The following is a 27967-nucleotide window of genomic DNA, read 5'->3' on the forward strand; positions in this document are numbered from 1 at the left end:
GCTGGACTATATAGTAGTATATAGTATAGGTCAATGTTTCCCAACCAGGGGTGCCTCCAGCTGTTGCAAAACTACAACTCCCAGCATGTTGGACTATATAGTAGTATATAGTATAAGTCAATGTTTCCCAACCAGGGGTGCCTCCAGCTGTTGCAAAACTACAACTCCCAGCATGTTGGACTATATAGTAGTATATAGTATAGGTCAATGTTTCCCAACCAGGGGTGCCTCCAGCTGCTGCAAAACTACAACTCCCAGCATGTTGGACTATATAGCAGTATATAGTATAGGTCAATGTTTCCCAACCAGGGGTGCCTCCAGCTGTTGCAAAACTACAACTCCTGGCATGTTGGACTATACAGTAATATATAGTATAGGTCAATGTTTCCCAACCTGGGGTGCCTCCAGCTGTTGCAAAACTACAACTCCCAGCATGTTGGACTATATAGCAGTATATAGTATAGGTCAATGTTTCCCAACCTGGGGTGCCTCCAGCTGTTGCAAAACTACAACTCCCAGCATGTTGGACTATATAGCAGTATATAGTATAGGTCAATGTTTCCCAACCAGGGGTGCCTTCAGCTGTTGCAAAACTACAACTCCCAGCATGTTGGACTATATAGCAGTATATAGTATAGGTCAATGTTTCCCAACCAGGGGTGCCTCCAGCTGTTGCAAAACTACAACTCCCAGCATGTTGTACTATATAGTAGTATATTTCAATGTTTCCCAACCAGGGGTGCCTCCAGCTGTTGCAAAACTACAACTCCCGGCATGTTGGACTATACAGTAATATATAGTATAGGTCAATGTTTCCCAACCAGGGGTGCCTCCAGCTGTTGCAAAACTACAACTCCCAGCATGCCCGGACAGCCAACGGCTGTCCGGGCATGCTGGGAGTTGTAGTTTTGCAACAGCTGGAGGCACTCTGGTTGGGAAACACTGGTATAATATATGGTGCAACATTCCGAGAGTTGGAGGATTGGTTGGATAAATACCAGCCGTTGCATTGCCGGTATTTTTATATAGGGCGGACAAAATACCGGCTGTGCCAGTAAGATACCGGTCAGGTGGCAACCCTACTTATTACAGATGTATGAACCAATCTTTTGTTTGTAGATTCTTCAGTTTACAAGCTCGAGGTTAAACCCTTCCAACCCCAATGTCCTAAGAGGGGTGCATAGATGTAGGACACGTTTCGGCGTATACATGTGTGACGCGTTCCAGCACATAGTCTTCTAGGTATAAAGCCATAGCTTCAGATTTGGCACAGCTGGCTAATGTGAATGGCTAGTATGGCCCACCCCTCCCCTTCCACCACCACCACCACCACCTCCTCCTCCCCTCTTCTTTATACTTTAGGGGGAGGGTTGGAGCTGGGCAGAGTTTGGGAAAACTCCCTACTGGTGTCAGCTGAGCAGATAATTGAAAGGTTTCTGTCCGACTAGCTGAAACTAGTTGGAAAACACAAAGGACGAGATAAGAGCACAGTGCTTACTGCTGCCTGTACTTCTACTATATACTCATTCACGACCAGGACCAGGGGACTGAGAGAAGAGCCAGGGCACAGGTAAGACTCATTGCTACTTCTATCCTACTCGGCAAAGTGGTGCGAAAAGTTTGGAGAAGTTTAGAAGCCCAGTAGATGCCGAGGGCTCTGGGTCTAGAAGGACATTTTTCTCCTGCTACGTTTATAGGTCAAGTGTCCTTCATTCATATAGGGTTAATATGTTCTACTGTATTGCCTAAAACATCTACTAAGACCCTAGAACCCAAAAGGAATCAATGCCTCGTTGAGAAGAGGAGATGAATGCATCTGCCTACTCAACGAGCCCGAACAAGATGCTTCTTCCAGGACAACCTTTAATCCTTCGAGCCACTTATTCAAGGTCACAAGGGTCTTGACCCAGAGAGATGACCTAAACCGCCCCCAGCTTAATAACATACCCCATCCATCAAATTTCTGGAGGAGGTCAATGAAGTGGTTAAGAGTTGAGTTATAGGGAGTGGTGCTCCCATGAGGGTCAAGGGATATTGAGGTAGTAAGGAGAAGATGAAGGATGCTGGAGATCCAGTCTTTTATGGTTGAGAGAAGAGCTGGTACCATGGAGAAGGAAAACTTCTATAACATTCTTGATATCTCAAGAGTTCCGTGCTACCCAATAATGTTCTCTTTGTTTGTTGGAGCACGTTCTAGATGTCTCTCCCCCCCCCCCCCCCCCTCTACCCCCGTAACCATGTTTTCCCCCTTTAAAAGGCCCCTTGGCACGACAAAAGCAGTCGTATAAATCATAAATCAGTATGATCATTCCTATGCAGGAGATTGTAAGCCAGCGAGGGACAAAAACGTTCTTTATTCTGCTACCTACAAAAGATTGCCCCCCCTCAAATGACCCACTTCATCCCAAAGTGCACCCTGGGGAGCACGAGAATATAGTCACCATTCTTCCAATCTGGGAGGAAAACGATTACCCGAGGGGGTTTGAAGAAATTTATCTAGATGGCAAAATAGGGTTAAAAAAACTTTTTGAAATGTTTCTTGATTTTCTTTATTTTAGTCTTTTATGATAAAAAAAAAAATACACTGTTATGGCTGGTAGAAACCTTTAAAACATATAGCTAAGTGCAGACGTCCATCACCTGCCAGCAACCATCCCCCCCCCCCCCCCCCCAAATATCAATACCTGCCGTGCGCAGAATTTACATACAGAGCCGAATCGAAAACCAGATGGGGGTGATAAAAGTAAAAAATAAATAAATAAATAAATAAAACAAAGCTTCAGGTATGACAGAACTACAACTCCCATCAAGCCCTGAGCTGGGATTTGTTGTTTTACCCCAGGTGGACATGACTTATCTAGGAAGTCTATGGGTAAATGCACATTAGATCTGCGGCAAATTTGCATGAAAATCTGTGCAGATTATGGTGCAGTTTTTATGACATTTGCAGATTTGCTGCCAGGCTAATAAATATAATGGGTAATAGTTTGGTGGGGGGAAAAAAGTTGTGTCTGGAAGAATAGGAAACTGATTTTTAGAGAATTTTTTTGTTATAAATGTCATCTATTAAGTGGCTCTCAATTATTTTGTCTACGAAATATCATTCCGGATATACGGAAGTCTTCGCTTTCTCTAAGTTCCGCAGCATCTTGCATATTCATCCCCCTCTCGTTAACCTCAATGGCTCTTCCCCACTCCATTAAACGCCATTAAACTCTCTCATGTGGCTTCTCAAATATTTATGCAGCTTTTAATATGCTGTATTTGACCGACATCCAAAAGCTCTGGACCTGCGGATTCCCTAACAAGCGCGAGTCCCCCCTATTTCCTTAAGCGCCGCGATCCAGTTAAAGTTAATTGGGCAATTAATGCGTAATCCTGAATTTGGAGACGGGAACATGACATGAAACGCAAGTCCTGATCCTGCGTGTGTTTTAAATCCACAGAAGTTGTGGCTCCCGGCCAATGCTAACATTAGATTATTGACTTTAAGGAGAAGGAAAAACACAGGGCCGGCGATTGAAGCCGCTTTAAGAGTCCTATTGTAAAAACCGTAACCGGCTTCTTGCCTTGAGAGGCCGGGGGTTAATAGGGAAACTGTCACATGGAAATTGTGACCCTTTTTATAGGCGCCATGTTTTGGGGTGGGGGGAATCTTTCGTATAACTTTCATTTTATTTATGAACACTTCTGCTTATTCTAGGCTAGGAGTCCAGTGGGTGGTCCTACAAAGTGATTAGCACTGCCCACTGGACTCTTAAGACCAGAATAAGCAAAGATTTAGATAAATAAGTTAAAGGTTATACTAAATCTTCTCCCACAAACCTATATATTAATCTGCTCAGCTCCTCCTGCTCTTGGACATGACGCTTGCAGGTTTTAATGTGACAGATTCCCATTAAAGTGTAATGGAGGAAGGCTCCTAAAATCAGTACCTATATGACGTCACGGTAATTCATAGGCTGTAAAGTTTTGGGGCTTAGACTACTTAACCGGGCAGCTATTGCTCAATTGAATTCTTATTTCAGCTTGGAGGGGGAAGGGTTGCTAAAGAAAGCTCAACTTAAAGGGGTACTCCAGTGGAAAACTTTTTTTTTTTTTAATGAACTGGTGCCAAAAAGTTAAAGGGGTACTCCGCCCCTAGACATCTTATCCCCTATCCAAAGAATAGGGGATAAGATGTCAGATCGCCGTGATGCCGCTGCTGGGGAGCCCCGGGATCCCCGCTGCGGCACTGCGCTATGATTACAGCACAGAGCGAGTTCGCTCTGCACGTAATGACGCGCAATACAGGGGCCGGAGCATCGTTACGTCACGGCTCCGCCCTTGTGACGTCACGGCCCGCCCCTTTCAATACAAGTCTATGGGAGGGGGGCGCAGCGGTCGTCACGCCCCCTGCCATAGACTTGCATTAAGGGGACGGGCCGTGATGTCACGAGGGGCGGAGCCATGTCGTCACACGGCTCCGTCCCCTGTATCGCCCGTCATTGCACACAGAGCGAACTCGCTCTGTGCTGTAATGATAGCGCAGTGCCGCAGCGGGGATCCCGGGGCTATCCTTTGGATAGGGGATAAGATGTCTAGGGGCGGAGTACCCCTTTAAACAGATTGGTAAATTACTTCTATTAAAAAATCTTAATCCTTCCAGTACTTATTAGCTGCTGAATACTACAGTGGAAATTCTTTTTCTTTTTGGAACACAGTGCTCTCTGCTGACATCTCTGTTCATTTTTAGGAACTGTCAAGAGCAGCATATGTTTTCTATGGGGCTTTTCTCCTACTCTGGACAGTTCCTAAAATGGACAGAGATGTCAGCAGAGAGCACTGTGCTCATGATGTCAGCAGAGAGCTATGTGCTCATGATGTCAGCAGAGAGCTCTGTGTTTCAAACGGAAAATAATTTCCACTGTAGTATTCAGCAGCTAATAAGTGCTGGAAGGATTAAGATTTTTTTTTATAGAAGTCATTTACAAATCTGTTTAACTTTCTGGCACCAGTTGATTTAAAAAAAAAAAAAAAAAAAAAAAAAGTTTTTCACCGGAGGACCCCACTGGTGCTCTGTGGAAGGCAACATATCCTCTATCCACAGGATGGAGGATGAGTGTCTGATCATGAGGGGAGTGCTCTGACTGCTGGGTCCCCCTGTGATCTCCAAGGGGACCAGCAACTCACCTGTCCTCAGAGACAAGCGGAAGTGACGGCCTGCCTAGCCAATTACCGGCTGAACCAGGGGTCCTGTCTCAGCCGGTGATTGGCTGAGTGGGCTGTCACTCTCATTTGTCTCAGAAGGTGGGGGCTGGAGCGGTCCGAGGATTGGTGAGTGAATCTTGGCTTTGTATTTTATAATTAAAAACCTGAAGGTGTGAACACAGCCTAACAATTGTATATTACAGATTTGTTTAGCGTTGGGAATACGAGCAATTTATGAAAAGTCCCATATATATATATATATATAAAATTCGATCTAGAGTAGTGTCTCCAACCTGTGGATATCCAGTTGGTGTGAAACTACAACTCCCAGCATTGTTTGTAAGCTGGAGTCCACAAGAACAACATGTCGGTGCTCGATACCTTAGCGCAGTATCCCTTGGCGTTCCTCCAGTGTTTACACGGCCTTAGAAGCTCACACCATTGGAGGACTTGGTTGAACTGGCATTCAATTTACTAGCCCTCTCCAAAGGGGTTCTCTACTTTGGATGGGACAGTCTCTTAGGCTAGGTTCAGACTACGGAATTTCCGCCGGAATTTTCGCTTTGAAATTTCCGGCAGAAATTCCACTTACTATAATGCATAGTGTAGTGAATGGTTTTCCGCTTCACAAATTCCGGATGAAAAATCGGCTAGAAAATTTCCGCCTGAAGAAAGGGGTTGCTCTATAGGAGACTGCAGTGTCCACGCGGTCATAGCCAACTAATTCAGTCGGCGCAGTGGGAACTCGGAATCTCCGGGCGGAAATTTTCTGCCCGGAGATTCCGTAGTCTGAACCTAGCCTTATGGTTAGGAGACTCTCATAGACTGTCCCTCTGCTGAAAACCCCAATGATCAGCTTGATCTTTGGTGGAACCCAGCAAGAAGTGTTCACTTTTCATGCAGCGCCCCCACAGGAGACATTAATCATTACACAGTACTCATTGAAATCAATGGGCCGTCTGTGTAATGGATGGGTCCTACTTTCTTTAGCTGCACCCCAATTTGTCTAATAGCTGAGGGTCTACAATGGGACCCTATTACTTAAAGAGCCCCTTATCACTTAGATTGGCACTTTTTATATTTTTTTTTTTGGGGGGGGGGGGGGGGTCTGATGTCAGACCAGCTTTTTTTTTTTTTTTTCAGGGTGGGGGTCTATTGATGTCAGACCAGCTAGACACCTGTTCAAAATGGTAGACCGTATCCGTCGAGACCGTATTAATCTGTGATCACCAGGTCTACTCTCCGTAGGGCAGTGGTCTTCAACCTGCGGACCTCCACATGTTGCAAAACTGCAACTCCCATCATGCCCGGACAGCCGTTGGCTGTCCGGGCATGCTGGGAGTTGTAGTTTTGCAACATCTGGAGGTCCACAGGTTGAAAATCACTGCTCTAGGGTTTAGTGATGCAACTATATGTGAAAAATAGAACTGGGACATACACCGGCGCACCCCGTGCCTTTACCTCGTAGCGGCAGGTATACAAAAGGTGTGTAAAATGTAACTGCTCACCTTGATGAGCGCAACACCATTGTGAGCCTTGAGCAGGGAGGAAGCAGCAGCAGCCCGTGTCTGTCCGTGCCCAGCGTCCTGGGGCGGTCTTGCAATGTAGAGGTCCGCACACTCGGTGAGGTTGTAGAAAAAAAAATGAGACTGAGTGAAATGATGCCAAAACTCCAGGTGGTGATGAGCAGCGTTTTTTTTATTTCAGCAAATAAGTAGTTGACAACGCGTTTCGAGGGGGTCTGCACCCCTCTTCTTCAGGTGCTCCCTGACCTGAGGAAGAGGGGTGCAGACCCCCTCGAAACACGTCAACTACTTGAACAGCTTTTTTTATTTTTATTTCAGCAAATAAGTAGTTGACGTTTTTTCGAGGGGGTCTGCACCCCTCTACCTCAGGTCAGGGATCACCTGAAGAAGAGGAGTGCAGACCCCCTCGAAACACGTCAACTACTTATTTGCTGAAATAAATTAAAAAAGCTGTTCATCACCACCTGGAGTTTTGGCATCATTTTACTCAGTCTCCCAAACCCAGCAAGAGTCATTTTTTCTACAACCTCACCGAGTGTGCGGACCTCTACAGGGTTTAGTGATGGGCACAGCTGTGACCGGATGGAACAGAAGTTCATGGCAGGTGACTGTGTTTGCTTAGCTCTAAATTGGTTGTCACACGTGTCACATGAGATAAATGATGGACAAACAATAGTCCGGTTGTCGCTGCAAACTCCACCGTCACCATGTAAATCATATCTTGTGCAGGTTTTATCTCCAGGAAAAACAAAAGCATTCAACAGGTTAAAAGGAACCAGACGGATCCTTGTTTGTCCTGATAGCAGATGTTGGGTCCACCAGACTCCATAGATTAAGGTTATCAGTGGATCCTGCTGAGATAAGAGGGATCTCCAAGAAAAATCTAATTTCCATGACTTAACTAAATAGATTTTTCATAGAAATTATATCTAATCTAAGGCTAATGTTGGATTTAGGGTCCTTTTAAAAAGGGGTTATCCAGGAAAAAAAACTTTTTTTTTTATATATATATATATCAACTGGCTCCAGAAAGTTAAACAGACTTATAAATTACTCTATTAAAAAATCTTAATCCTTTCAGTACTTATGAGCTGCTGAAGTTGAGTTGTTCTTTTCTGTCTAAGTGCTCTCTGATGACAAGTGTCTCGGGAACCGCCCAGTTTAGAAGCAAATCTCCATAGCAAACCTCTTCTACTGTTCCCGAGACAAGCAGAGGTGTCAGCAGAGAGCACTGATGCCAGACAGAAAAGAACAACTCAACTTCAGCAGCTGGTAATTATTGAAAGGATTAAGATTTTTTTGTAGACGTAATTTACAAATCTGTTTAACTTTCTGGAGCCAGTTGATATAAAAAAAAAAAAAAAAAAAAAGTTTTTCCCTGGAATACCCCTTTAAGTTGGACAGACTTATGACCTATACGAATGACGATCTTCCCCTTGCAGAAGGCCCTTTAGTCTGCAAGAAGATATTTAAGAAAAATATGGATATATACAATTTTTGCCAAATCCCAAACATTTTTTAAAGGGGTACTCCGGTGCAAAACAATTTTTTTTATAAAAATCAACCGGTGCCAGAAAGTTAAACAGATTTGTTAAATACTTCTATTTAAAAATCTTAATCCTTCCAGTACTTATCAGCTGCTGTATGCTCCAGAGGAAGTTCTTTTCTTTTTGAATTTCTTTTCTGTCTGACTGACTACAGTGCTCTCTGCTGACATCTCTGTCCATGTAAGGAACTGTCCGGAGCAGGATAGGTTTGCTATGGGGATTTGCTCCTACTCTGGACAGTTCCTGATATGGACAGAGGTGTCACTGTAGTCAGACAGAAAAGAAATGAAAAAAAAGAAACTTAGCAGCTGATAAGTACTGGAAGGATTAAGATTTTTATATAGAAGTCATTTACAAATCTGTGTAACTTTATGGCACCAGTTGATTTAAAAAAAATTGTTTACCACTGGAGTACTCCTTTAATAAAATATAACAGTATCCGCCTCTGGAAAAGGCGCGTGTTAATCAAATATAAGAATTTTTTATTATTTTTTAGCATTTGCAATACACCCCCCCATCCCCCCCCCCCCGTATGCTTGACTGAGCCGATCATGCATATGTTCTGAAGAGATCTTCTTGGAGAACAGAAGGATTGAACGTGTTGGAATCCCAAGAGCCCAATCCTTCTTTTTCCTGATATTTTCTGTTAGACGAAAGTTCCGAACGCCCCCCCCCCCCCCCCCACACCCCCCATAGAGGAAAGCTAGTCCTTCTAAAATCGGTGGGTTCAGTCAACAGTAATCGAATCAAATGGGAAAAGCCAGTTCTACACCCATGGTTGTCTTGATGGTTCATCAAATCTGTTCACATAAACCAGTTACCAATGGGGGTAACTGGAAAAATATGTTGGAAAATGTTAAAATCCGTATGGAGAATAAATTAGGAGGTGGGAATGTTATGGTTTATGAGAACCCATCCGCCCCCCCCCCCCACCTCCAAAATTATTTATAGTTCGTAGTCGTACAAAGTAGGTGTAGACGTTTGTCTGCGTCATCAGTTGTATAGTATTTTCCATAGAATAGAGGAGGTCGGATCTCTCGTGGACTATACCAGTTTTGGTAACTGTAGAGAAAACTATGGGTCCAATTAAAGGGGTACTCCACCCCTAGACATCTTATCCCCTATCCAAAGGATTGTGGATAAGATTTCTGATCGAACCCCCGCGATCTCGGCTGCGGCACCCAACATTCGTTTAGAGCGTCGTGTCGTGTCGGAGGCTCGTGACGTCACAGCAACGCCCCGCTCGTGACGTCACGGCCACGCCCCCTCAATCCAAGTCTATGGGAGGGAGCGTGACGGACGTCACGCTCCCTCCTATAGACTTGCATTGAGGGGGCGTGGCCGTGACATCACAAGCTTCCACATTGCATCGCCAGTCATCCGGCACGGAGCAAAGGTGCTGCAGCCGAGATCACGGGGGTCCTCAGCGGCGGAACCCCCATGATCAGACATCTTGTCCTCTATCCTTTGGATAGGGGATAGATGTCTAGGGGCGGCGTACCCCTTTAAGTGTTTTATATAGAACTTAGAATTAATATGCAGTCATGTAAATTGAGTTATCAAGATGCCCCAGGAAGACAAATTACGGTATAGTAATGTTAAGCCGTAAGGTTTACCAATATAGTAGGAGTTTGTCATATGTTAAACAGATTTGTAAATTACTTCTATTAAAAAATCTTAATCCTTTCAATAATTATCAGCTGCTGAAGTCGAGTTGTTGTTTTCCGTCTGGCAACAGTGCTCTCTGCTGACATCTCTGCTTGTCTCGGGAACTGCACAGAGTAGAAGAAGAGGTTTGCTATGGGGATTTGCTTCAAAACTGGGCGGTTCCTGAGACACGTGTCATCAGAGAGCACTTAGACAGAAAAGAACAACTCAACTTCAGCAGCTCATAAGTACTGAAAGGATTAAGATTTTTTTTAATAGAAGTAAATTTACAAATCTGTTTACATTTCTGGAGCCAGTTGATTATATATATATATATATATATATATATATATATATATATATATATATATAAAATGATTTTTCCTGGATAACCCCTTTAAGTACTCCGCTATGTCGTGGTTTTTATAACACTGTGGTTTTAGTCAGGATTGAATATAAACATACATTATGAGATTATCCAAATTTATATAACTTATTCAGCCCTGCTACATCTGTGTATTGATGGTAGAGAGACTTTTGGTCCTTCGTGTCTGAGTTTATTATATTTCCCTTTGTACTACTATATTGCCGTATAGCACCGGGATTACGCGATTGCGTGCACATGACTGGCCGTAGTGTGAATCTCAATAAACACCAGTAAAGGCCCCAGATGGGAATTTTCCCCCTGGGGAGAGCACCATGCTGGGTCCTGTGGCTGGAATGTGCCCGAGGCTATAAGCCCAACATTGTGTAGGGTAATGTTGATAAAAGCAGTCTACACGCAACAGATGTCCGCGAACCGGACCATGAAGCTGTAAAACAAGGGTGGGGGTGAGGTTTGTCCTTTCATGGGTTGTCCATTTATTTTGCAATCTCTATATTACAAGTATGTTATGTATGTTTAAAGGGGTATTCCAGGCAAAAACTTATTTTTTTTATATAAACTGGCTCCGGAAAGTTAAACAGATTTGTAAATTACTTCTATTAAAAAAATCTTAATCCTTCCAATAGTTATTAGCTTCTGAAGTTGAGTTGCTGTTTTCTGTCTAACTGCTTTCTGATGACTCACGTCCCGGGAGCTGTGCAGTTCCTATGGGGATATTCTCCCATCATGCACAGCTCCCGGGACGTGACATCATCATTGAGCAGTTAGACAGAAAAGTTCAGAAGCTAATAACTATTGGAAGGATTAAGATTTTTTAATAGAAGTAATTTACAAATCTGTTTAACTTTCCGGAGCCAGTTGATACATAAAAAAAAGGTTTTTGCCTGGAATACCCCTTTAAAGGTGTTATATATATTTAAAAAAAAGTTTTTCCTGGATATCAACTGGCTCCAGAAAGTTAAACAGATTTGTAAATTACTTCTATTAAAAAAAAAATCGTAATCCTTTCAGTACTTATGAGCTTCTGAACTTAAGGTTGTTGTTTTCTGTCTAAGTGCTCTCTGATGACACGTGTCTCAGGAACCGCCCAGTTTAGAAGAGGTTTGCTATGGGGACTTGCTTCTAAACGTGTCATCAGAGAACACTTAGACAGGAAAGAACAACTCAACTTCAGCAGCTCATAAGTACTGAAAGGATTAAGATTTTTTAATAGAAGTAATTTATAAATCTGTTTAACTTTCTGGAGCCGTTTGATTTATAAAAAAAAGTTTTTTTTCCTGGATAACCCCTTTAGGTCCTGACATTGCGCGCACCTCCATACATCCGCCCCATGAGGAGGAGGTTTGCTACAGTGTGTCCGTAGTAAGGTGGGGCGTGTCAAAGGGCGGAGCCAATGGGCAGGGTCAAGAGGTGGCAAAATGAGCTTTCGTCTAGGGTGGCAAAAATCCTTGCACCAGCCCTGCCTGTACATCACTCAGAGGCTGGGAGGGGAGGGTGAGCGAGGAGGTGTACCAGGCTGTGGCACTTGAGCTTCATGGCTTGGCCTCCTTGACACTTGGCTGAGAAATGGCTAGCATCTGTTTCACCTCATTCAGGCCGCTTTTGCTTTCTGATAGACGGGGATACCAAAAGGTAGGACCCCTTTCTATCCAGCATTTTTTGTGTCACTATAATAATGCCATCTATTCTGCAGATTGATAGTTTTATGGTAAAGGTTCATTATAACGTGTCATTTACTGACTGAAATCCCCGCCGGATGACTGGTGACTACAGCCGCCACGTCGCTTCCATTCATGTCTATGGGAGGAGCCGTCACGCCTTTTCCCATAGACATGAATGGAGGGGGCATGGCGGGATGTAACAAACACGGAAGCTCCAAGCTTCCATGTTCTTGCCGCCGCCGCTGCTGGCCTGGAGATCACGGGAGTCCCCAGCGGCAGGACCCCCACGATCAGACATCTTATCCCCTATCCTTTGGATAGGGGAAAAGATGTTTTTCAGCTGAGTTTTTGGGGGATTTAGCTTTGTGGTTCTGAGACCTGATGGATAAAATATCTATGGAAATCTAGGGGAAATCTATTGATGCCCCATACACATCCATTGTAATATCTTGCATAGATCTTTGTGTAGTGCCAATGAACACGTGGCCTCCTCTTCTCCGCAAATGGGTTTGGGAGGGTGGTCCTCACTTTTCTCACCTCTTAAGTGTTAATACCTGGACACGTTATTAGATAATATACGGGGAGGGAATGGAAATGAATGGACAGCAGTTAAATCTAGGTGAAAAGTAGTGAGTGTGACCCTGCGCATAATGGTCACTTGGGCGGAATGCCTCCTGGCTATAGATCTTGAAGGGTTTGTCTTGGGTTGGTAAACAAGAATGCCTATATAATAGTGGACTTCAACCTGCCTTTGTAGCCTTAAGCACCTCTTAGTGGTGCGAGAACAATAAGCCTCTGTCGTACGTGTAAAATACCTTTAACTGCGTCTGGTCACCACTAAAGTAGGAGGAAAGTGTTTCATAGATGTGAGGACCTCTTTGTTCCAGTGAATGGCATGAACAAGGTCGTGATGGCTTCCTGATCAACGACAATGGAACAGAGTACAAGTGGTGGGGGATTGCCTACCCTCCGCCCAATGAAAGAAATTTGGAAACGTTATGATTTAAAGGGGTTCTCCGGTGCTTACACATCTTATCCCCTATCCAAAGGATAGGGGATAAGATGCCTGATCGTGGGAGTCCCGCCGCTGGGGACTCCCGGGATCTTGCATGCGGCACCCCGTTTGTAATCAGTCCCCGGAGCGTGTTCGCTCCGGGTCAAATTACCGACGACCACAAGGCCGGCGGCGTGTGACATCACGCCTCCGCCCCCGTGTGACGTCACGCTCTGCCCCTCAATGCAAGCCTACGGGAGGGGGCGTGACAGCTATCATGCCCCCTCCCGTAGGCTTGCATTGAGGGGCGGAGCGTGACGTCACACGGGGGCGGAGGCGTCACGTCACGTGCCGCCGGCCTTGTGGTCGCTGGTAATCAGTCCCGGAGCGAACACGCTCCGGGGACTGATTACAAACGGGGGTCCCCAGCGGCGGGACTCCCGCGATCAGGCATCTTATCCCCTATCCTTTCGATAGGGGATAAGATGTGTAAGCACCGAAGAACCCCTTTAAATCAGGTGGCATGAATATTTACATGGGGTTAAAGGGGTACTCCGCCCCTAGACATCTTATCCCCTATCCAAAAGATAGGGGATAAGATGTCCGATCACAGGGGTCCCGCTGCTGGGGACCACCCGGATCTCGGCTGCGGCACCCCAGACATCCGGTGCATGGAGCAAACTTCGTTCTGTGCCGGATGACTGGCGATGTGGGGCGGAGACTCATGACCTTACGGTCAGTCTCCGCTCGTGACGTCACGGCCAAGCCTTCTCAATGCAAGTCTATGGGAGGGGGCGTGATCACGCCCCCTCCCATAGACTTGCATTGACGGGGCGTGGACGAGACATCACAAGCCTCTGGCGCTGCACCTGACGCTAAAGGAATGCCGGGTGCAGCAGGGAGTGGCCCTATCTTTTGGATAGGGGATAAGATGTCTAGAGGCGGAGTATCCCTTTAAGTCTAGTATCTATAAAACCATGGTTGGAGTTGGTCATAGATTTTCATAATTTTGTAGCATCTGAAATAATGTGAGTTTTTTTTTTGTTTTTTTGTGCAAATATAAATTTGTTGTATAGCTGCGTATTTACTAGGAATGTAGAAGGAAGGTCTTTCTTTCAGAAGCCCATCATGGTGTAGGAAGGATAACCCATACCAACCTTGTTGTATTTGACTTTATTCACCCCCGTTGTGTGTGTTTGTTCTGTTTTATTGTGTTGCGTTGGGTGGGCCGCTGCCAATGGGGTCACTGCTGAACATTTTACAATGTCTTTTGATCTACCAGTTTTTTTAAGATCTGGTCGAGAGGAGCCTAGAGTCCTTGTGGGCCCAGACAGGGTCTGATACTGGTGCAGAGCCGTGTACCATGGTGCTGCCATGAAGGAGTTTAGAGAGATGGGTTGCAGCTCTGACCACGTGGGCAGACAAGGGTATCTCCTATGAGTGATTTGAAAGCAGAAGGCCTGGTCCAGACTCTTAAAGGGGTATTCCAGCGAAAAACTATTTTTTTCATATCAACTGGCTCCAGAAAACAAATTTGAAAATTACTTCTGTTAAAAAAAAAAAAAAAAAAAATTATCCTTCCAGCACTTAGCTGCTGAAGTGGAGTTGAGTTTTCTGTCTGTCTGACAACAGTGCTCTCTGCTGACACCTCTGTCCATGTCAGGAACTGCCCAGAGTAGCAGCAAATCCCCATAGCAAACCGCTCCTGCTCTGGACAGAGGTGTCAGCAGAGAGCACTGTGGTCAGACAGAAAAGAACAACACAACTTCAGCAGCTGATAAGTACTGGTAGGATTCATAATTTTTAATAGAAGTCATTTACAAATCTGTTTAAAAGGAGATATCCAGTGGTGAAAGTTTGAGATCGCGGGGGGTCCGACTGCTGGGGCCCCCTGCGATCTCTCTGTACGGGGGGCCAGGCTCTCCGGCCAGATAGCGGATGTCGACCACTGCACGAAGCGGCGGCCGACACGCCCCCTCAATACATGGCTATGGCAGAGCCGGAGATTGCCGAAGGCAGTGCTCCGGCTCTGCCATAGAGTTGTATTGAGGGGGCGTGTCGGCCGCCGCTTCGTGTGGAGGTCGACACGCCCCCTTCCCGTGGGCTGTCGGGGCCCCGTACAGGAGATCGTGGGGGGCCCCAGCGGTCGGACCCCCTGCGATCTGCAACTTATCCCCTATCCTTAGGATAGGGGACAAGTTGTTCACCACTGGATATCTCCTTTAACTTTCTGGAACCGGTTGATATGAAATAAAAAAAATTTCACCAGAATGCCCCTTTAAGAGCTGAGGAGATTCTCCTAAACATTGGCCATTGGGCACTTTTGTACCGGGAAAGACTTCCGATGTGTGGTAATATCCACAGTCTGTTGTGACAAGACACGGGGACAACCCTATGAATTATTACTTATCCTCCTGAGAGTTCAGAACTAGAGATGAGCGAACTTACAGTAAATTCGATTCGTCACAAACTTCTCGGCTCGGCGGTTGATGGCTTTTCCTGCATAAATTAGTTCAGCTTTCAGGTGCTCCGATGGGCTGGAAAAGGTGGATACAGTCCTAGAAGACTCTTTCCTTGGACTGTATCCACCTTTTCCAGCCCACCGGAGCACCTGAAGGCTGAACTAATTTACGCAGGATAAGTCATCAACTGCCGAGCCGAGAAGTTCGTGACGAATCGAATTTACTGTAAGTTCGCTCATCTCTATTCAGAACCAAGTTCCATTGAAGAATTATTGTTTGTAATCTCTACTAAATATGGTTATGATGTTCATGTTGTATCGCAGTCTATCAAGTGTTCAGAATAATCCACAATCGGCACTGCTGCTTTACTTGCGGTTCACACCTCGGACATCCGAACCAAAACACATTTAACCCCTTCATGACCCAGCCCATTTTCACCTTCATGACCTGGGCATTTTTTGAAAATCTGACCACTGTCACTTTAAACATTAATATCTCTGGAATGCTTTTACTTATCATTCTGGTTCCGAGATTGTTTTTTCGTGACATATTCTACTTTATGTTATTGGTAAAATTTCACTGATATTTGCATCCTTTCTTGGTAAAAAATCTAAAAATTTCATGAAAATTTTGAAAATTTAGCATTTTTCTAACTTTGAAAGTCTCTGCTTGAAAGGAAAATGGATATTCCAAATAAATTACATATTGATTCACATATACAATATGTCTACTTTGTGTTTGCATTAAAAAATTGACAAGTTTTTACTTTTGAAAGACACCAGAGGGCTTCAAAGTTCCGCAGCAATTTTCCAATTTTTCTCAAGATTTTCAAAATCGTAATTTTTCAGCGCCCAGTTCAGGTTGGAAGTGGATTTTAAGGATCTTCATATTAGAAATACCCCATAAATGACCCCATTATAAAAACTGCACCCCCCAAAGTATTCAAAATGACATTCAGTAAGTGTTTTAACCGTTTAGGTGTTTCACAGGAATAGCAGCAAAGTGAAGGAGAAAATTCAAAATCTTCATTTTTTACACTCGCATTTTCTTGTAGACCCAATTTTTGAATTTTTACAAGGGGTAAAAGGAGAGAAATCACCCTAAAATTGGTAACCCAATTTCTCTTGAGTAAGGAAATACCTCATATGCGTATGTAAAGTGTTCGGCGGGCGCAGTAGAGGGCTCAGAAGGGAAGGAGCGACAATGGGATTTTGGAGAGTGAGTTTTTCTGAAAGGGTTTTTGGGGGGCATGTCCCATTTAGGAAGCCCCTATGGTGCCAGAACAGTGGACCCCCCCACATGTGACCCCATTTTGGAAACTATACCCCTCATGGAATTTAATAAGGGGTGCAGTGAGTATTTACACCTCACTGGCGTTTGACAGATATTTGAAACAGTGGACTGTGCAAATCAAAAATTTTATTTTTCATTTTCACAGACCACTGTTCCAAAACTCTGTCATACGCCAGTGGGATATAAATGCTCACTGCACCCCTTATTACATTCCGTGAGGGGTGTAGTTTCCAAAATGGGGTCACATGTGGATATTTATTGTTTTGCGTTTGTCAGAACTGCTGTAACAATCAGCCACCCCTGTGCAAATCGCCTCAAATGTACATGGTGCACTCTCCCTTCTGGGCCTTGTTGTGCGCCCCCAGAGCACTTTGCGCCCACATATGGGGTATCTCCGTACTCAGGAGAAATTGCGTTACAAATTTAGAGGGTCTTTTTTCCCTTTTACCTCTTGTGAAAATGAAAAGTATAGGGCAACACCAGCATGTCAGTGTAAAAAATTAATTTTTTTACACTAACATGCTGGTGTAGACCCCAACTTCACCTTTTCATAAGGGGTTAAAGAAGAAAAAGCCCCCCAAAATTTGTAAGGCAATTTCTCCCGAGTACGGCGATACCCCATATGTGTCCCAAAACTGTTGCCCTGAAATACGACAGGGCTCCAAAGTGAGAGAGCGCCATGCGCATTTGAGGCCTGAATTAGGGATTTGCATAGGGGTGGACATAGGGGTATTCTACGCCAGTGATTCCCAAACAGGGTGCCTCCAGCTGTTGCAAAACTCCCAGCATGCCTGGACAGTCAATGGCTGTCCGGCAATACTGGGAGTTATTATTTTGCAACAGCTGGAGGCTCCGTTTTGGAAACAGTAGCGTACCAGACGTTTTTCATTTTTTGGGGGGAGGGGGGCTGTGTAGGGGTATGTGTATATGTAGTGTTTTTTACTTTTTATTTTAGGTTAGTGTCAGTGTAGTGTAGTGTTTTTAGGGTACAGTCACATGGGCAGAGGTTCACAGCAAGTTTGCCGCTGGAAGTTTGAGCTGCAGCGCAAAATTTGCGCCATCTCAAACTTGCAGCACTCACTGTAAACCTCCGCCCATGTGAGTGTACCCTGTACATTCACATTGGGGGGAGGGGGCAAACATCCAGCTGTTGCAAACTCCGAGCATGCCCTTTGGCTGTCCGTGCATGCTGGGAGTTGTAGTTTTGCAACAGCTGGAGGAACACTGGTTTGGAAACACTAAGTTAAGTAATAAACTTTCAAGTGTTTTGCAACCAAACTTAGTGTTTCCAAACCAGTGTGCCTCCAGCTGTTGCAAAACTACAACTCCCAGCATGCATGGTCTGTCAGTGCATGCTGGGAGTTTTAGTTTTGCAACAATTGCAACAGCTGGAGGCACTGAGGTAGGAAACGGACAATGTTTCCCAACTAGTGTGCCTCCAGTTGTTGCAAAACTACAACTCCCAGCATGCCCAGACTGCCAAGGCATGCTGGAAGTTGTAGTTCGGCAATATCTGAAGGATCAGATGTTGCCGAACTACAACTTCCAGCATGCTTGGGCAGTCTGGGCATGCTGGGAGTTGTAGTTTTGCAACATCTGGAGGTCCACAGTTTGGAGACCACTGTATAATGGTCTCCAATCTGTGCTCTTCCAGATGTTAGAGAACTACAACTCCCAGCATGCCTGGACAGACTGAGCATGCTGAGATTTGTAGTTTTGCAACATCTGGAAGAGCACAGATTGGAGACCATTATACAGTGGTCTCCAAACTGTGGACCTCCAGATGTTGCAAAACTACAACTCCCAGCATGCCCAGAAAGCCAAAGGCTGTCTGGGCATGCTGGGAGTTGCAGTTTTGAAACTCTCAGAGGCAGCAGTGAGATCGCTTTACGGCGATCTCACTGCTGCCAATGAAGATGCCGCACTGCTGCCGGAAACTCACCTCCGGGACGCAGCGCAGCCGGGACCGCACGGAGGACGCCGGGACCGCACGGAGGACGCCGGGACCGCTCGGGACACCGCTCCGACGGGTAAGTGACGCCGGGGGACGGGTCAGGGACACTTAGCAGAGCGGTGTGTGTCCCGATCCCCGTGATCGGAACTCACACAACGCGCTGCTAAGTATTCTGATAGCGAAACGCTGCTATCAGCTAGTCAGATTTGACCAGCTGATAGCAGCGATCGCTGGGGGGGGGGTGGGGGACGAAACCCCCCGTGGTCGCACGGTAAGATGGCTGGCCATCAGTGATAGCCACCATCTTTCCGGGCGCTGCGGGATGCCGCGAGTAGCGGCAGTAATGTCCATGACGTACCTGTATGTCATGGGTCGGGAACACCTTGCCACCCATGACGTACAGGTATGTCATAGGTCGGGAAGGGGTTAAAGGGGCGCTCCGGTGAAAAACGTTTTTTGTTTTTTTTAAATCACCTGGTGCCAGAAAGTTAAACAGATTTGTAAATTACTTCTATTAAAAAATCTTAATCCTTCCTGTACTTATTAGCTGCTGAATACTACAGAAGAAATTCTTTTCCGTTTGAAACACAGAGCTCTCTGCTGACATCACGAGCTCAGTGCTCTCTGCTGACATCTCTGTCCATTTTAGGAACAGTCCAGAGTAAAAGGAAATCCCCATAGCAAACATATGCTGCTCTGGACAGTTCCTAAAATGGACAGAGATGTCAGCAGAGAGCACTGTGGTCATGATGTCAGCAGAGAGCTCTGTGTTTCAAAAAGAAAACCATTTCCTCTGTAGTATTCAGCAGATAACAAGTACAGGAAGGATTAAGATTTATTAATAGAAGTAATTTACAAATCTGTTTAACTTTCTGGCACCAGTTGATTTAAAAAAAAAATATACGTTTTTCACCGGAGTACCCCTTTAAAGTCTAGAATTTACCTTAGAAGGTGCTCAATCCTTGTGTAGAGATATCTCTACAGTAGCAATAGAGACAATAACGATGGCACTCTCCCATAAAGGTAATTTGATTTATTAATAAAACTTCATCTGGTAAGGAAGGCACCAAGGTCGACAGGCCGTTTCACGCCACGCATGGTGCTTAATCGTGACCTACCTACCAGTAGGTAGATCATGTTGGCACAACCCAACCTGGTGGGAACTCCTGCAAAGGTTGTGGGACTCCAAAAATGGTTAAAAGGAGTACTCCTCCCCTAGACGTCTTATCCCCTATCAAAAGAATGGGGATAGGGTAAGATGTCTGATGGCGGGGGTCCCACCGCTGGGGACCCCCACAATCTCAGCTGCGGTACCCCAGACCTCCAGTGCACGGAGCGAACTTCGCCCCATGCCGGATGACTGGTGATGCGGGACGGAGGCTCGTGACTTCACGGTCACGCCCCCTCAATGCAAGTCTATGGGAGGGGGCGTCACGCCCCCTCCCATGGACTTGCATTGAGGGGGCGTGGCCGTGACGTCACAAGCCTCCGGAGCCGCACCTGACGCTCTAAACGAACGCCGGGTGCAGCAGGGAGATTGCGGGGGTCCCCAGCGGCTGGACCTCCGCGATCAGATATCTTATCCCCTATCCTTTGAATAGGGGATATGATGTCTAGGGGCGGCGTACCCCTTTAAGGACCCCACTGTAAAGGATCTCAACAGCATGAAAATCCAGCATTCTGGGATTCTTCTTGCATTAAAATGACTAAAAATGATGGATCCTGATTTCTATGTTCATTTGTTAACTTTTGCTTTTTTTATGCCTTCGCAGGATGGACTTGCGAGCTTTGTGTGTGATCGTGTTGGTGGCAATTCTTGCTGTGAGTTCTCACGCTGCTAAAAACAAAAAAGGTACTACTACTAATATTGCCATCTACCCTAAAATTGGCATTCCGGTGAAAAACATTTTTTTTCATATCAACTGGCTCCAGAAAGTTAAACAGATATGTAAATGACTTCTATTAAAAAATCTTAATCCTACCAGTACTTATCAGCTGCTGAAGTTGAGTTGTTCTTTTCTGTTTGAGAACAGTGCTCTTTGCTGACACCTGTCTGTCTGTCTCAGGAACTGTCCAGAGCAGGAGAGATTTGCTATGGGGATTTGCTTCTACTATGGACAGTTCCTGACATGGACAGAGGTGTCAGCAGAGAGTACTGTTGTCAGACAGAAAAGAACAGCTCAACTTTAGCAGCTGATAAGTACTGGTAGGATTAAGATTTTTTTTTAAAGAGAAATTTACAAACCTGTTTGGATTTCTGGAGCCAGTTGATATGAAAAAAAAAATAGTTTTTCACTGGAATACCCCTTTAATCATCAAACAAAGAAGCTTTATTAAATGGCATACAAAATATGCATAACATCAACCAAAGTAGGTCTAGCGACCCTTAAAGGGGTTATCCAGGAAAAAACTTTTTTATATATATCAACTTGCTCCAGAAAGTCAAACAGATTTGTAAATTACTTCTATTAAAAAAACGTAATCCTTTCAGTACTTATGAGCTGCTGAAGTTGAGTTGTTCTTTTCTGTCTAAGTGCTCTCTGATGATACCTGTCTCGGGAACTGTCCAGAGTAGAAGCAAATCCCAATAGCAAAACTCTTCTACTCTGTGCAGTTCCCGAGACAAGCAGAGATGTCAGCAGAGAGCACTGTTGCCAGATAGAAAAGAACAACTCAACTTGAGCTGCTGATATTTATTGGAAGGATTAAGATTTTTTAATAGAAGTAATTTACAAATCTGTTTAACTTTCTGAAGCCAGTTGATATATATATATATAAAAAGTTTTTTTCCTGGAACACCCCTTTAATAAACAAGTACTGGAATACCCCTTTAATCTGCTTTCTCTTCTACACAGCAGCCTTAATTAATTTAATGCATACCCTTATAGGAGAACTTCTTTAAGAATCATTGGACTAGGGCCTCCTTCACATATGCCCATGGTCCGGCAGCGTTTCCCTCTGGCGCTAAAGGAAAAGCACTGGACGGAAACCAATGATCGAACTGATCCTATTTCTTTGAATGGGACCGTTCACATTTATCCACCGTCTCCAGTTGGAAGCCCCATGGTCAGACACGGAGTTGGGGTCTTGCTGTGGTGATGCATTTAGCTGCGTTCCCCCGTCTGGTGTTTAGAAATAATGAATGATGTCGGATGCTAAACAACTGATGACAACTGATGCACGTTAACAGGGACATGCACAGGTTGACTAGAAAGGGGGCTTGATCCCCTGCCCTGGGCAGTCTGGCATCATTATGTGGGCATTTATATAAATAATTATAAGAAGTGCACTTTTTTATTTGAGTTAAAGGGGGTATTCCAGGAAAAAACTTTTTTTCATATATCAACTGGTTCCAGAAAGTTAAACAGATTTGTAAATTACTTCTATTAAAAAATCTTAATCCTTTCAGTACTTATGAGCTTCTGAAGTTAAGGTTGTTCTTTTCTGTCTAAGTGCTCTCTGATGATACGTGTCTCGGGAAACGCCCAGTTTAGAAGCAAGTTCCCATAGCAAACCTCTTCTAAACTGGGCGGTTCCCGAGACACGTGTCATCAGAGAGTACTTAGACAGAAAAGAACAACCTAAACTTCAGAAGCTCATAAGTACTGAAAGGATAAAGATTTTTTAATAGAAGTAATTTACAAATCTGTTTAACTTTCTGGAGCCAGTTGATATATATAAAAAAAAGTTTTTTCCTGGAATACCCCTTTAAGCCCCTGCCCCCCAAACTATCTGTGCACGTCCCTGCACATCATCATCAGTTGTGGCATCAGTTGCGTCCAGTTTTAGGCTGGGTTCCGGACACCAGACACATGTAGACCCAGCCTATGTAAATTCAGCCACCAAATTAAAATCTCCCCGGCTCCTTATTTTACAGTCTATAGACTCTGTAAACCATTTTCCGTAGGGCTAACCCTGATACAGCTCGTACTCAGAGTCAATTCTATAGACCGGGCTGTATAACCCAACATAAGCTGGTCATAGAGTAAAGATCCCATACATTTTGGCTTCAGGATAAAAAAAAAAAAAAAAAAAAAGTACATTTTCATGTAAACTTTTGAGTACTTTAAAACAAATTATCCAAACAAGAAATTCTCCTTTAGGGTAGGGTCACACGTTCCGATTTTGCTGCGTATTTTCGGCAGCCGATCTTGCTACTCATTGACTTTACAGGGTGGGAAAGGATTGGGCACCCCCACGATCTTGGTGCAGCCCCCGAGACAAAGACGTGATGTCACGACCACGCCCCTTCATGACGTCATGCCATACCCCCTCCATTCATGTCTATGGGAGGGGGCGTGACGGCTGTCACGCCCCCTCCCATAGACATGAATGGAGGGGGGTATCGTGACGTCACGAGGAGGTGTGGCCGCGACATCATGTCTCGGGGGGGCAGCGCCCGGCACAGAAAACCATGGGCTGCACAGATATCACAGGGGTCCCAGTGGTGGGACCCCTTGCGATCAGACATCTTATCCCCCATCCTTTGGATAGGGGATAAGATGTCTAAGGCCGAAATACCCCTTTAAGATGTTTCTATCATCAGCCTTACCCATTTTGGGTTTTTTTCTCAACAGACAAAGGTAAGAAGGGAGCATCGGACTGTGCAGAATGGAAGTGGGGCCGTTGCATCCCTAGCAGCAAGGACTGTGGTGTAGGCACCCGGGAGGGAACATGCAAAGAAGAGACACGTAAACTTAAGTGCAAGGTCCCCTGTAACTGGAAGAAACCATTTGGAGGTAAGAAAGATATTTCGCGTATCCATAATTTAAAGGGAATCAATCAATCATCAGATTTTACTCTATATAAGGCTTGGCAAAGGGTAAAATCTTTATTCTCACCATCCCCGGGGGACGTTCCTGTACCCAGGGATGCTGAAAATATGAAGTTATAAACTAGTCCCCGCCGGCCCTGCAAGTAGTCCCCTGGGTGGGGAGCTCCACTCACCTACTCCCGTTCTTTGTCCGGCATCGATGCCCCCTCGGTGTGATTGATGGGCCGCGTCATCTCTCTGCTCCGTTTGTTCAGTGAGCAGAGCGATGATGCGGCCCGTCAATCAAGCCGAGGTGTGTCCCTGCCGGCTGAAGTAACGGGACTAGGTGAGAGGAGCTCCCCGCCCAGGGGACTACTTACGGTCGCGGCGGGAACTAGTTTATAAGTTCATATCCTCATCATACCTGGGGGCAGGAGCGTCCCCCGGCGATGGTAGGGATAAAGATTTTACCCTATATAACGATTTGCGTAGCCTTATATAGGGTAAAAGTTCCCAGTTGCCCATAGCAACCAATCAGATCGCTACTTTCATTTTTAACAAGGCCTCTACAAAATGAAAGAAGCGATCTGATTGGTTGCTATGGCCAACCTTTTCTCTGTACAGGTATTGATAAATCTCCCCCATAGAGGTTAAAAGGGGTTTTCCAGGAAAAAACCTTTTTTTTATATATCAACTGGCTCCAGAAAGTTAAACAGATTTGTAAATTACTTCTATTTAAAAATCTTAATCCTTTCAGTACTTATGAGCTGCTGAAGTTGAGTTGTTCTTTTCTGTCTAAGTGCTCTCTGATGACACCCGTCTCGGGAACTGTCCAGAGTAGAAGCAAATTCCCATCTACTCTGTGCAGTTCCCGAGACAAGCAGAGATGTCAGCAGAGAGCACTGTTGCCAGACAGAAAAGAACAACTCAACTTCAGCAGCTGATAATTATTGAAAGGATTAAGATTTTTTAATAGAAGTAAATTACATTTCTGTTTAACTTTCTGGAGCCAGTTGATTAAAAAAAAAAAGATTTTTCCTGGAATACCCCTTTAAAAGCTTCTGGGCTCCAATGCGAATTCTGTACCGGAGCCCTTTTTACAATGTGCTATTTGTAATACCGGTGTCTTATTATGTGATAGATGGGATTTTGGGTGTGACTTCTACCTCTATGCCCTTTTTAGCTACACCCCTATTACTATATTCTGATGTCAGAAGAATTCAGTGATAAGGGTGTAGCCAAAAGGGTGCAAAGGTAGCGGTCACACCCAAGGGCCCCTCTGTCACATGAGAAGACACTAGTATGACAAATAGCACAGGGTAGGTAAGGGCTCAGATAGGATTTTGAATTGGTGCCCAGGAGCTTCTATTTAGGCCTTTATATTCATATGGTTCATGTACCACCTATAAACCTTCTCCTTGGATGGTCATGTGACCTGCGAAGGTTGGTGATCCGTAAGGACATCTCTATTGGTGTGGAATGAGATTTTGATCTACACGAGTGTTACCTTGGAAAGGAGAACTGTGCTGATGGGACCAGATGACAAGGACATGTCTGGAAGAATATTAAAGAGATGGTTTCTCCTAAACAAAGCTCTCCTTTAAAGGAGTACTCTGCCTCTAGACATCTTATCCCCTATCCAAAAGATAGGGGATAAGATGTCTGATCGTGGGGGTCCTGCCGCTGGGGACCCCCATGATCTCAGCTGTGGCACCCCAGACATCCGGTGCACGGAGCCAACTTCGCTCCATGCCAGATGACTGGCGATGTGATGCGGGGGCTTGTGACATCATGGTCACGGCCCCTCAATGCAAGTCTATGGGAGGGGGCGTTACGCCCCCTCCCATAGACTTGCATTGAGGGGGCGTGGCCGTGATGTCATGAGCGGGCCGTGACCATGACGTCACGAGCCTCCGGTGCTACACCTGACGCAGTGTTTCCCTAACGCGGTCCTCAAGCACCCCCAACCGGTCACGTTTTCTGGATTTCCTTAGTCTTTCACAGGTGATATAACTGTGGTGGATCCCCGATTCACTGACCATAATTATATCACCTGTGAAAGACTAAGGGAATCCAGAAAACATGACCTGTTGGGGGGTGCTTGAGGACCGCGTTTGGGAAACACTGCTCTAAACGAACGCCGGGTGCAGCAGGGAGAACATGGGGGACCTCTGCGAACAGACATCTTATCTCCTATCCAAAGGTTAAGATGTTTAGGGGCGGAGTACCCCTTTAAGGAATGTTTATCAATTTTTCACCAGTAGGTCTTAAAGGAGTAGTCCAGTGGTGACCCAGTGGTGAAAAACTTATCCCCTATCCTAAGGATAGGAGATAAGTTTTGAGATCGCGGGGGGTCCGACCGCTGGGGCCCCCTGCGATCTCCTCTACGGAGCCCCGACAGCCCACGGGAAGGGGGCGTGTCGACCTCCGCACGAAGCGGCGGTCGACACCCGCTATCTGGCCGGAGAGCCTGGCCCCCGTACAGAGAGATCGCAGGGGGCCCCAGCGGTCGGACCCCCCGCGATCTCAAACTTATCCCCTATCCTTAGGATAGGGGATACGTTTTTCAACACTGGACTACCCCTTTAACTTTTTGCATCTTGTATTCCACAGCTGACTGCAAGTACAAGTTTGAGAACTGGGGTGAATGTAATGCGGAAACTGGTGTGAAGAGCCGTTCTGGAACCCTGAAGAAGGCTCTATACAACGCAGAGTGTGAGCAAACAGTGCAGGCCACCAAACCATGTTCCATCAAGACCAAAACCAAAGGTGAGCAAGCCCATCAATGGCCCAAAGACAGGGGTGTAGCTTTAGAGGTAGCAGAGCTAACAGTCGCATCGGGGCCCTGGTACCTATGGGGGCCCTGTTTCAAATTTTGCTTCGGGGGACAAGAAGCTACGCCTCTGCCCAAGGAGCAACTTTTCCAGATCATGAAACCTCTACGTGGCCTAGTCATCAAGAAGAAGGAAAGATAAGCAGATGAGGTCCAAAGGGCATACTGTTGCTGGCGGTGGCCCACTAGGTCAATTGGCAGCTTGCTGCTCAATGGTTCCCTATATCCTTGACCAAATGCGTAAATGAGTTTTTGTGATCTCGTTGGGAAAGGTGCTGGTGGAGTTGGGGGGTGAGGGTTGGGTTGGCAGAGAAAGGGCTCTATAAAATAATCAATATGTCTATTTTTCTCCCAGGCAAAAAAGGTAAAGGAAAGGACTAGACCATGAGCAGCTGGCACCCCAAGAATGGTCCCAGGAACGGGTTCAGCACCCTCAAGAATAATGGAATCTGCAGAAGCCCCTTAAAAACCTGTCTCCAACATGCACTCTATCCTGACCTCCCCCGTCTCGCTCCTCCCAATATTTCTATTTTTTAATCACTAATGTCTTTAGGAAGAAAGAAGAAATGTGTAAAAAGAAAAGAATCTTATCTGTCCTCTGACAAACTTAAAACTGTCCCCGAGCCCCCCTGCTTCCATCCTACAGTCCTGTCCATCATTCCTCAAATATATAAACTACAACCCCTTCTCCCTATATGTGCTGTACGTGGTTTCATATTTCTGTGTTTTTTTTAGGATATTTCTTTTCTTGTTTTGTTACTTTTTTTTTTGTTTTTAAATAAATGTACAGTTTGAATTTGTAAATCTTATTTGGTGTTTTTCTTTCTAGTCATATAGTCAGAAGACCCCAATATATATTATAAGGCTTTTCCCCCAACTGATAGGCGACAAATGTCTGTTTTCTGGGGCCTCGGGGCCTCCCCCCCCCCATTCCTTCTCACAGTGCAACCAAAGGATTAGGGGTAAGTTGTCTGATCGCAGGGGTCCCGCTGCCGGGGCCCACCGCGATCTCCCGCAACTCATGGCGTTCTTAACAAATCCCGGGTTCCTGCGGCAGTGGTCGTGACGTTACAGCCACGCCCCCTCGTGACGTTACGCCGTGTCGACCGAAATGCCCCCACCCATAGACGTGAATGGAGGGGGGAATGACGTAACGTCCCGAGGGGCGTGGCCGTGACGTCACAATCACGGCCTCCAGCGCCGAGCATTCTCAACAAAATGTTCAGAACGCTGGAGCACCGGAGTGCCCCTCGTAAAGCTAACGGCTGGATTGGTGGGAGCACTGCGGAAGGCCAATACAGGACTGAGCACTGGCCGAAACATGCGCACTGCTCAAGTCCTGCAGGAACTAATGGGAACGGAGTTCCTGCACTTTTTCCAAAGCAGGAACTCAGCTCCCATTAGCAGGAGTCCTGCAGGACCAGCCCTTAAAGGGGTACTCTGCCCCTAGACATCATATCCCCTATGACTGGCGAAGGGGGGCAGAGGCTCGTGACATCATGGCCATGCCCCCTCCCATAGACTTGCATTGAGGGGCTGTGGCCGTGACGTCACGAGCCTCCAGTGCTGCACCCAATGCTCTAAACGAATTCCAGGTGCAGCAGGGAGATTGTGGGGATAGGGGATAAGATGTCTAGGGGCGGAGTACCCCTTTAAGTGGAAATCTTGGGTGAGTTCCCACACTTTTTTTTCCCCAGGACTTGACCCCTGGCACTGCTGTTC

At 45.6% G+C, this 27967-nt stretch overlaps 1 protein-coding gene and 1 long non-coding RNA gene across 3 annotated transcripts in view; one reads left to right on the forward strand and one right to left on the reverse strand.

Annotated features, from left to right (window-relative positions):
- The window catches only part of LOC130277212 (uncharacterized), a 133560-nt gene that overhangs the window by 95669 nt on the left and 9924 nt on the right, over positions 1–27967 (reverse strand). The gene's annotated exons all lie outside the window — the stretch shown is intronic.
- Positions 1413–27049, forward strand: MDK (midkine). The gene is made up of 5 exons (XM_056527650.1): positions 1413–1570; positions 20432–20511; positions 23237–23398; positions 26026–26181; positions 26601–27049. Exons 2-5 carry the CDS (start codon positions 20433–20435, stop codon positions 26624–26626), a joined length of 423 nt encoding a protein of 140 aa, XP_056383625.1. The 5' UTR covers positions 1413–1570; position 20432; the 3' UTR covers positions 26627–27049.

This window comes from Hyla sarda, chromosome 6 (assembly GCF_029499605.1).
Source record: "Hyla sarda isolate aHylSar1 chromosome 6, aHylSar1.hap1, whole genome shotgun sequence".
In the NCBI taxonomy this organism is placed as follows: domain Eukaryota; kingdom Metazoa; phylum Chordata; class Amphibia; order Anura; family Hylidae; genus Hyla; species Hyla sarda.

Bases quoted from the DNA above. Each gene is read 5' to 3' on its own strand.
- MDK (XM_056527650.1), top strand. From the start codon at position 20,433: ATGGACTTGCGAGCTTTGTGTGTGATCGTGTTGGTGGCAATTCTTGCT. The intron at 20,512-23,236 runs GTACTACTACTA...TTTTCTCAACAG, and splicing joins CGCTGCTAAAAACAAAAAAG to ACAAAGGTAAGAAGGGAGCA. The intron at 23,399-26,025 runs GTAAGAAAGATA...TGTATTCCACAG, and splicing joins CTGGAAGAAACCATTTGGAG to CTGACTGCAAGTACAAGTTT.